Raw genomic sequence first — 9,732 nt, 5'->3', positions numbered from 1 at the left:
GGGCCACCAGCTGGTCCTCGGTGGCGGCCTTGGCTGTCGGCTCCAGGCCCTCCTCAGCCAGCTTCTGCAGGTCCTTCCTGAACTGCCCCAGCTCAGCCTCCAGCTGCCTGACCTGCAGCTCACGGGCCCCCTCAGATGTGGACAGGCCCCGCAGCTGCTCCTGCTCCTCTTTCCAGAGGCCGCGCAGCTTCTCCAGCATGTTCCGCATCTCCTCCAGGTCTACGGTGATCTTCTCTGCACCCAAAGGAGAGGTGTTCTGGATCACCCCTGCAGCCTGCTCCTCCAGCTGCTTCAGAGAGTCCTCAGACCTGGTGAAGTCTTTGGCCATGTCCTAAAGGGTCAGGAGGTGGAAGGAAACAGCGTCTGCTGCATGTTGCATGGTCCCCGGGAAAGGCAGACGAAACGCAAATTCCTGGATTCCCAGGGGAGCCAGAGGCGCCTGGCAAGCAGTGAACCGTCTGCTTTCATAACTGACTGGAAACCTGAGGACGTCAGCCTTGTCAAGGTGTTAATTAGGTGGAGGGGAAAGTGTCCCGACGGTTCCGCTGGGTCTCCTATAAGCGCTTGCATGGCCGTCTAGCAATTCTGAATGGGCTCTGGCTTCCTGTTGATGACCGTGACAGCTTTCCCTCTACACACAAGGTTATTGTTTTTGATTTTCATGTCAGCCCCTATAAGTGTTTTCTTTGAGAAGACTTTCAAAGAGTTGTGGAGCCGTACTGAAGAGTAATCTACATGGAGTCGTCGGACTACCCATTCGAGAGTTTTGAGAATCGCCATGCCCACGTGTCCACGTCATTATCTAAATGAAGGACAGTGCTAACATCCCCGAAGATTCTAGAACTGCACCGTGGCACAGACTGCTGTCTTCTGAAAGTGGCCTCTTTCCCTCAGCATATGGTGTTTTAGCCTCCCATGCTGCGGTCACACAGTAGCTCACTCCTTTTATAGTGAGTTTTCCTTTGTATCTAGAGTCTAGTCTACAGTGGGTTTCTCCAATGCTCTGCTGATCAAAACTGACACGTTTTGGGTGGGAGGCTCTTGTGAATAAGGTGGCTATTCACTGTTCATGGTTTATTTTTGAAAGGTGAGTTAATTGAAATGAAAATATTAAAGAAATTTACAGGTGTTATATAGTGCTGGCAAAAAATACATAGAGTGGCTCTTGAATTATGAAGATGATGTACCCACTGACTTTACCGAGAGAATCAGAAGCTCAGAAGTCAAGGGCACAGCCAGCCTTTCCTGGCCAGAGCGAACCTGGCCTCTCCTGCTTGCAAGCCAGCACCCCCACGCCAGGCACTGACACTGAGGTTTTGGGGGTGTGCTGGGCACCCTAGGATGCTGAGCAGCATCTCTGGTTTCTAGCCGCTAGATGCCTGCAGCTCCCCCACCCCCATCCCCAGCTGTGACACCAAAATGTCCCCAGACCTTGCCAAATGCCCCCATTTGAGGCCCAGTGTCCAGACCCCTGCTGTGGCCTCCGGTTTCCAAAGGCTCCTTGGGCTTAGAGACGCCACCAAGCAGCCGAAGCCCCAATCAGATTGAGCTTGAGGGCCAGCAGCTCACGTGGGGGGCTGCATGGTGGATGCTGGCATCATCCCATTAGATCAACTGCTGCTCAGAAGCGCCACGCGGCGGGTGGAGACTCGCGTTACCTGCAGTGCAGAGAGACGGTGCTCCGCGGTCAGCGAGCACTTCCGCCCCACGCAGCCGTTCACCTTGTCCGCCACCGCCTTCAGCCACAGCTGGAAGTCATCCACGCCCGCCTGGAAGTGCTCATGTTCCCGGGTCACCTGCTCCAGCAGGGTCACCCTATCCTGTGGGAGCAGAGGGGAGAGTCAGTGGCCATGACGGTTCTTCTAGGCCTCGAGGCTTTTTTCTGTGTGCATGCATGTATACGTGTGGGCATGAGTGTGTATGTGCATGTGTACGTGTGAGTCTGTGTGTATGCATGACTTTGCACGTGTGCATGAGCATGCATGGGTGTGCACAAGTGTGTATGTGTGCATGCCGGTGCGTGCATGAATGTGTGTGCTAGGTGTGTGTGCATGTGTGTGTACATGTACGAGTGTCTGCATGAGCGTGTGCATGTGTGTGTGCACGCACAAGTGTGTCATGTTCACGCATGAGTACTTATGTGTGCACAAATTTGCGTGTGTGCATGAGTGTGTGTACATAGGTGTATGTGCAGGTGTGAGTGTACATGCACGAGTGTCTGCATGTGCGAGTGTGTGCACGAGTGTGTCATGTGCATGTGCATGCATGAGTGCTATGTGTGCATAAATTAGCACGTTGCATGAGTGTGTGTACATAAGTGTGTGTGCATGTGTGAGAGTGTGTGGGTGTGCATGTGTATGCATGAGTACTTATGTGTGTGATTTTGCATGTGTGCATGAGTATGTGTACATAGATGTGCATATGCACACGAGTATGTGCATGAGTGCTATGTGTGCATGAATCTGCATGTGTGTGGGGGTGTGCCGGTGCATGCATGAGTGTGTGGTTTGTACACAAGGGCTTTGTGTACATGAGTATGTGTGTGCGTGTGTGTACATGAGTGTTATGTGTGCGTGAATCTGCATGTGTGTGTGAGTGTGCAGGTGCAGACTTGAGTATGTGTGCTGTGTGCGCCAGGGCCTTGGGTGCATGCATGGGTGTGCGTGGGTGCCTGTGCGTGCATGTGTGTGTACACGGGTGTGCATGGGTGCCTGTGCACACATGTGTGTGCACACGGGTGTGCGTGGGTGCCTGTGTGCGCAGGAGGTCTAGGACCCAGTCAACTCCACCCTTTCGCGGGAGACAACTCCCTCTTCCCTCTGCCTTATCAGCAATGAGCCAAGAAACTCCTGGCTGTGGACAGCACAGCGCGTCGGTCAGTGCTGTGTCTGCCAACGACGCAGCTGGCCTCCTCTCCCTCCACGCCCGCGGAGGGTGCTCAAGACAGGGAGCAGGCGCCAGGCCATCACGCCGTGACTGGGTGCTCACGGGTGCTGGGCACGCGTTATAGATGTCATGTGACTGCGCCTCATTACACACGCCTGGCCAGCACAGGCGGTGTCACTGCCACCCAGGGTGGGGGGCGACGAAGCCGAGGCACAGGAGGCCAAGTGGCCTGCCCGGGTCACTGGCCCGAGGACCACTGAGACTCGAGACCGAGGCTGCTCCAGTCTCACCGTCGACGGGCTGCGGCCCCTTCCTCAGTGACACGGTCCCACGGAAGTGCCACCCACACGGGGAGGAGAGGGTGTCCTGAGGGTGGCCGGCGCTCGGGAGTTTACGGTGTTCTCACTGTGAGACCCACTGTGTGCCTGGCTCTCTGATTTGCTACGATACAGCACCTTTTCTTTAAACCCCGACGACTCCCTACTCCCCCAGGTTCTGCACTGAACTTCACGGCCTGGAAGTCAAGGGCAGGACCCCAGGGTGCGGGTCTGTGGTCCCGTGGACAAGGCCTGGCCTTGGGAGCCCAGTGCTGTGACGTGACCGCTGGCCCCCCTCAGGCGCCTCAGGCACCCCTCTGCCGCAGAGGCTCTATGCCAAGGCAGGACCTGCTCGTTGGGGTACAGAGGGCTGGAGTGTCACCCTACTGCCCGGACAACGCAGGCAGCTGGTGAGAAATCACTGTTTGCTGTCACCTGCTCCCCAGGGCGCTCTTGTCACACCCATCCCTGCCCCGGCCTGGCTGGCTACTATCTGCTCTGGTCACCGTGACCTCCTCTGCTGAGTTAATGGCTCTGGATGGCACTGCCACCTGCTGGGGCAACCTACCGACTGCCTGCGTGGTGCATTTTACCTCCCAGGAGCACCAGAGGGGCACTGCCACTTGCTAAGCGCCTGCCATGTGCCTGGGGCTGACAGGCACTTTCCTCGCCCTCCACAGCAGCCAGGGGCCGCCCTCCCACAGGTGGCCACACTGGTGCTGGGAGCTCGCTCAGCTCCTGCAACCCTGACAGACAAGACTTAGCAGCAGAAGTCAGAGTCAGAGGTGAAGATCGCTGCTCTGGGCCGCGGGTGCGGGCTGACCCTGTCATGCAGGGGTGTCGCAGTCCGGCCACCATGTGATTCTGCGCACGGCTCAGCCGGTTTTGTGTTGCTAAGGTCACGCGCAGAGCAGCCGTGGACACACGGGCCAAGCAGACGAGGGTGGCCAAGAAAAGCAGGCACGGACACTAACACCTGAATTTTACAGCACTCCCTGGCGTCATCAGACTCTGCTTTTTACCCCCACCCCCACCCCCAATATTTGGGCTGGTGGGCCGTGGGCCTCACTTGCTGGCTTCAGCTGATGGCCTCGGAGCCCGGCCACGTCCAGGAACTGCCCTGGCCAGGCAGAGGCTAGGTCACCAGTCCCCGAAGGGGCGGGGTCAACAGACGGGAGGAGAATATGTGTCTGCCTCCCTGCCCCAGAGAAGCTCCTTACAAATGGAAAAATATTAACCTTTGCAACAATCATTGCAAGTAAGAGAAAATGTTCCCATTTTAGAGGCAGGAAGCAGGCCCAGGAGCAGTCCTTGCTGAGGACCAGGGCAGCCAGCTGGAGACCAGACCAAGGCCTGCAGCTCTCTTCCCTTGGGATTATCTGCATCCATCACAACCCGCCCAGGAAAAGCCCAGCGGCAGGAAGAGCGAGCGAGCTGTAAACTGTGACAGGTGATAAAGTGCAGGGAAGCAGACTCTTCAATGAGGTGCCTGGGGGCGGGGAGCGCTGTGCGTGTGAGCGAGGAGCCGTCAGGCTGCGGAAATCCAGAGTAAATAAAGGGCTGGTGATGGGGGAATGCAGCCGAGCAGGGCAGGAGTCCAGCTGAGCTCCGTGCCAGGCCCGGGGTCACAGAGCACAATTCAGCTGCAGCCGAGGGCCGCGAGGGCCGCGTGGGGAAGCGGAGCGAGGTGACAGATGGGAGGCGCCTGACCTTCCCCTCCGCCCAAACAGCGGGCTCGAGTGTAGGCAGCCAGGGCCTGCAGGAGTGTCAGAACCTGACCGATCACCAGGGCGCAGGGACTGATGCTTCCGCAGAGGCTGGGGGTGGGGGCCCTGGTGTGCTGCCCACCCCCGGGCCAGCCGCCTGGGGCACAGGGAAGGGGCGCTATGGCCTGGCCCTTCAGAAAACGGAACCGAGGATTAACAACAGCAAACCAAATAAACAGGCAGGGTGCCGGCAGCCAGCTGGCCCTCTGCTCCAACTTCTCAGGCTTCCTCTGGCGGAGTCCCGTGTCCGCTGCTCTGGGGAGACGCTCCTCCAGGGGTGGGCACGAGGACCCGTCCACAGGTGCCCCCCGCCCTGCCCCAGGGCGGCTGCTGGTTAACATGTCAGTGTCAAGAGGGGTTTTCAGAGGTGACAATATGGCTAGCAGGTAAAAGGATGGCGGGGTGGCGTGGGGTCCCCACTGAGGAAAGGCCAAGTCTGGACCGCTCCACCTGCAGCAGTCTGAACTGCGCCCTCCCCAACACACATGCTGGACCCGAAGCCCCACTTCATGGTACTGGAGGTGCCGCCCGGGGCAGCGGTCAGGGTCGCTGAGGCCACGGAGGGGAGGCGGGTGCGATGAGCCCCCTCCATTAGCTGGTCAGCGCAGGGACTGAGCGCCCCCGTGTGTGTTCGACACGGGGTGCATGGATGTGGGGAGCGGGTCAGCGGAGGGTGGAGAGTGGAAGGCTGGCCGGGGGCAGCCGGACGTCGGCCCGAGGGCGCGGGCGAGGGAGAGAGCGGGGCTTGCCAGGGCTCAGGGCTTTGGGTGCAGCACCGGTACCTGTCGTAGTGACCTGACGCGGGAAGTGGCCTCTGATACACTGGGTCACGTAATGAAAAGCGTAGACATGGCTGAGCCAGCAGGCGGGTGGCCGGCGGGCAGGCCGGCGAGGTGGTGGGAGGCTGCCTGAGTAAGCGGCCGTGGAGCCACGGACCTGGCGATTTGGTGGGAGGCGAAGCGGGAGGAAATGGGGGTGGGGAGCAAAGGCTGAGTAGGTCAGAGGGCTGGGGGGTGCTGGTGAGGGGGTTCGGTGGAGCGACAGCCAGAGGAGTGGCAGACAGCGGTTGGGGGGTGGTAGATGGTGGGGGTCGGGCGTGCGTGAGTGGGGGCTGCTTAAAGAGCAGTAACGGCCGCCCCGGAGGGGAGGAGACGTCCCCACGCCGCTCACCTGGGCCTTGGTCTTCACCGCGTGGTACTCGGCCTTCATCCTCTTCTGGGCGTCCTCGTCCACGCTGGGGTCCCCGGTCCTGTTGAAGAGGGAGCCCGCCTCCTCCAGCAGCCGGTCCAGGAGCACCGCCTGGCTGTGCACGTGCTGCAGCAGCACCTGGGCGTGGCTCAGCTGCCATTGCTTCTCCTTCAGGCCCAGCTGCAGCTCCACAGGGGGCTCCAGCAGCACCAGCATCTTCTGGAACCAGCGGCAGAACTCATCTCGGGCCAGCAGGTACTCGCTCCAGTGCAGCCACACCCACTCGATGCGGCTGCGGGCAGAGGCCTGGCGTGAGGGCCCTGCAGGCACGGGCGCCAGGCGGCTGCCCCCCTCCCCGGAACTGGGGGCTGCAGGTCGGGGGCACGGTGATGCCCTTTCGGGGCCTCAGTCACCCAGGAGGCTTGCTGACACTCAGGCGGGGGCCCAGCCGACTCCTCTGACCGGTAGAGCTGGCCCTAGGGTGGCTCTGAGGATCAGGGCTCAGGTCTAAGAACTACCAGCACTCCTGACACAGCCTGGGGACCCCCAAGCCCACAGCACCCCAAGCCCTAGCCCTAAACTCCCACAGTCGCCAGTCAACCCCCGTTGTTCTCTCTGGGGTAGTCCACAGGGCCGCCTGGGCTCTGACCCTTGTGGCCCACAGAAGAGCGAGGCTCAGGGCAGGGAGCATGCTGATGACGGCGTCTGCCGGCTCGTCACGGCCCATGGCGGGCAGGAGGCCGGGTGCTGGGCACGGGCCAGGCACGGGAGCCACGGTCAGCAGGCTGGTGTGGTGTGAGATGGGAGCACGGGTGGCGGTGTGTGGGTTCCAGGGGTGCCATGAGCTTCCTGGCAACCCTGCCTCCTCCTGTGCCTCAGTTTCCCCATCTATAACGTGGCGACGGCCCCATCTGGCCAGCCAACACAGCACTTTTGTTTGGAATTCCAGGGGAAGGGGCTGGACGAGCAGGAAGTCGCCCCGGCATCCCGGTTTCAGGATGGAGCGGGTGCTGGCAGCTCCTGCTTCCCGAGGGCTGACTGTGGGCCAGCACAGTGACCCCCGCTTGACGTGCCCTAGCCCCTGTCACCTCCCCAGGTCTCCAAGGGGCCCCTGATTAGATGCTGTCCGGAGGAGGAGCCTGAGGCTCACTTATCCCAGCGTGCACAGCAGAACCAGAGGCACTCCCAGGCCGCCCCCCACCCCCGATCCCGCCCCGCCCTCGGGCCGGCAGAGAATCTGGGCGAAACTGCAGGAGGGCAGCAGCCTTCCTCCTCCAGGACGGTTCTGTCATCCGGCTCCACACACAGCCATGGCCGCTAGATTCATTGCTGGCAGCACACGATGGCTATTATGTTATTAGGCTCGATTATGATGACAAAGAAGCAGGCAGGGCTGGCCCCGGCCCAAGAGAACATCCTGTTCCTGCAGTCCCGGGCTGGAGAGGCCTCCCTCGGGCGGCGGCCCGGCCAGGAGACGGTGGGCACGAGGGTCAGGGGAGCGAGGCCGGGCAAGGGCCTACCTGTGGCAATGCGTCATGTAGGTGACCGTCTCCTCCCACTGGGCCTTGATGTCCTTCAGCTGGGCCAGGATCTCGGGCTTCTGGAGGTCGTGGCAGCTGAGCAAGAGAGCCTCGGCCGCCCGCAGCACCAGGTCCACCTTGACTCGCCCCTCGGGCTCCAGCTGGCATATTTTCTGTCGTGGCACAAAAGCCAGTTCCAGGTAAAACACAAACAGTGGGGAAGACAGTGGGGTGATGGGGAGGCCCTGGGGGAGCTGGGGGTCTCGCCGCGGCCCCGGCAGCCTTGTGTGACCATGTGCCGCCTGGGGCTGGGCGCAGTGGCGGTTAGCACTGACTGGCCGGGCGCTGCCTGCTGACCTGCCTTCCCCACTGGGCCCTTTCCAGTGTGTGCACTGGGACCACTTTCATTATCGCCACTTGATTTTCTCGTCTGCAAATGGGGCACGGAGCGCACCTGGAGCTCTCATTTGTTTCCAGGTTTAAATGAGAAAATGCACAAGCCTGTGCCAGCGTGTCGCCGGTGGGCGTCTGACCCCGGGGCCTGCGGGGCGCAGACCCAGCCCCCCGTGACTCCTGAGGGGGAGGTTGCCCCGAGGCCTCGTGCCCGCAGCTGCCCTACCAGGAAGCAGGAGGGACTCCAGGTGGGCAGCTCTGGCGGGTGATGGCTCGAGAGCTGCCCGGGAACCACCGGCAGCCCAGGAACAGCAGCCCTCCCGGACCGGTGGGTCAGCGCTCGTGCCCGGCCCGTCGGGCCCTCCCCTCCCGCCCCTCTTTCTCCCGTACCACAGACGTTTTCCTCTGGCACCTTGCTCGTGTCCTCTCACCCTCATGTTCGGCGCGGGGGACCAGGCCTCCCTCACACGCCCTTGAGCACGCCCGCTGCAAATGCAAGGTTTGAGGCCACCCTGCACCCGGCAAGTCCCCTGGGCCACCTCCCGGCAGCGGCCACTCCCCACCCATCCCGTGACCCAGGGAGGAAGGCTGGCGTGGCCTGGCCACGGAGCTGCTGCTCGCTCAGACCGGGCAGAGCTCGCTCCGCCCTGAGAAACCGCCCGGCCATAAACGGCGCTCCCGCTGCGGAGTATTTGCTTTATTATCTGGAGCCAAACCGCAGTATCTCCATGCCGTCGCCTCTCACGTGGCTGGCGTCATCACTGTTATCTTGCCAACACTTTGGCAGCTGAGACTTGGTCACTGTATTCAAACAGGCTAGGATTTCGATTCCAAGGCCACCACCTACACCCTGGGTGGGGAGGCCGGCTGACCCGGGGTTATGGTGAGTGTGGGGTGGTGCAGCTTGTTCACAACCTTCTCGCCACTGTTATTACCAGTGGCACGTACCTGCCACCTGCCTTCACCCGCCAGGCCACATCTGCCCTAGGGCCCTGTCTGTTGTCCCTGGGGGCAGGCGGTCAGTTCCGTCACACCCCCGCTTGCCCATCCCCTGACCCAGCCTGTCCCTGACCCTTCTCTGAGGGTGGAGAAGAGGGGCCCCTGGCTGCCCCACTGAATGTGTGCAAGCTGGGCTTGGTGGGGAGCCAGGGGGGGCCCCGAGCCCCACCGCCCTGGCTGGGGAGTGAGCTGGTGGCCAGAGAGCCGGCCAGTTCCAAAGGCAGCGGCACCAGCCTCGCCTGTCCTGAAGCAGAATCACCCACCTTGAAGTGTCAGCCTCCGCGCTGTGGGCAGTGGGCTGGGCCAGGGGCAGAGACCGTGGCTAAGCGAAGCCAGCCTTGGGGAAATCGGTCCCACCCTGCACTGCTGTCCCGTCACGGCTCTCAGGCAGGTGCAAGTTCCTCTATAACCCGGCACAGCAAGGACGCGGTCCAGAGGGCACAGCCGGCCACCCGAGCCAGCAAGGAAAGGGTGCCTGACTGAACTGCTGTCACAGGAGATTCCCTCAGGCAGGGCCAGTGGGGCCAGTCAGGAGGGGTGGAGAGAGGGAGACCTGGACCAGTGCCCTGGGGCACTGGACCAGAAGAGATAGAGCAATGGGGTTGGCCAGGACCTTCCCTCAAGGCAGCCAAATCAGGTGGTACTGTGCTGAGTACTGTGCTG

General features: G+C 61.5%; 1 protein-coding gene across 1 annotated transcript in view; it reads right to left on the bottom strand.

Annotated features, from left to right (window-relative positions):
* SYNE3 (spectrin repeat containing, nuclear envelope family member 3) overlaps positions 1-9,732 on the bottom strand; it is a 41,195-nt gene that overhangs the window by 27,877 nt on the left and 3,586 nt on the right. Inside the window, exons 2-5 of the mRNA XM_012724659.1 lie at positions 7,678-7,850; positions 6,140-6,449; positions 1,659-1,820; positions 8-331 (exon numbers count right to left, since the gene is read on the bottom strand). Coding sequence (XP_012580113.1) covers positions 8-331; positions 1,659-1,820; positions 6,140-6,449; positions 7,678-7,850 — 969 coding nt within the window. The remainder of the gene's footprint in view (positions 1-7; positions 332-1,658; positions 1,821-6,139; positions 6,450-7,677; positions 7,851-9,732) is intronic.

Source organism: Condylura cristata, unplaced genomic scaffold (assembly GCF_000260355.1).
Source record: "Condylura cristata isolate star-nosed mole 26May11 unplaced genomic scaffold, ConCri1.0 scaffold00013, whole genome shotgun sequence".
Lineage (NCBI taxonomy): Eukaryota > Metazoa > Chordata > Mammalia > Eulipotyphla > Talpidae > Condylura > Condylura cristata.
Note: the sequence above shows the minus strand (reverse complement) of the source record. Positions and strands in the feature narration are given on the sequence as shown.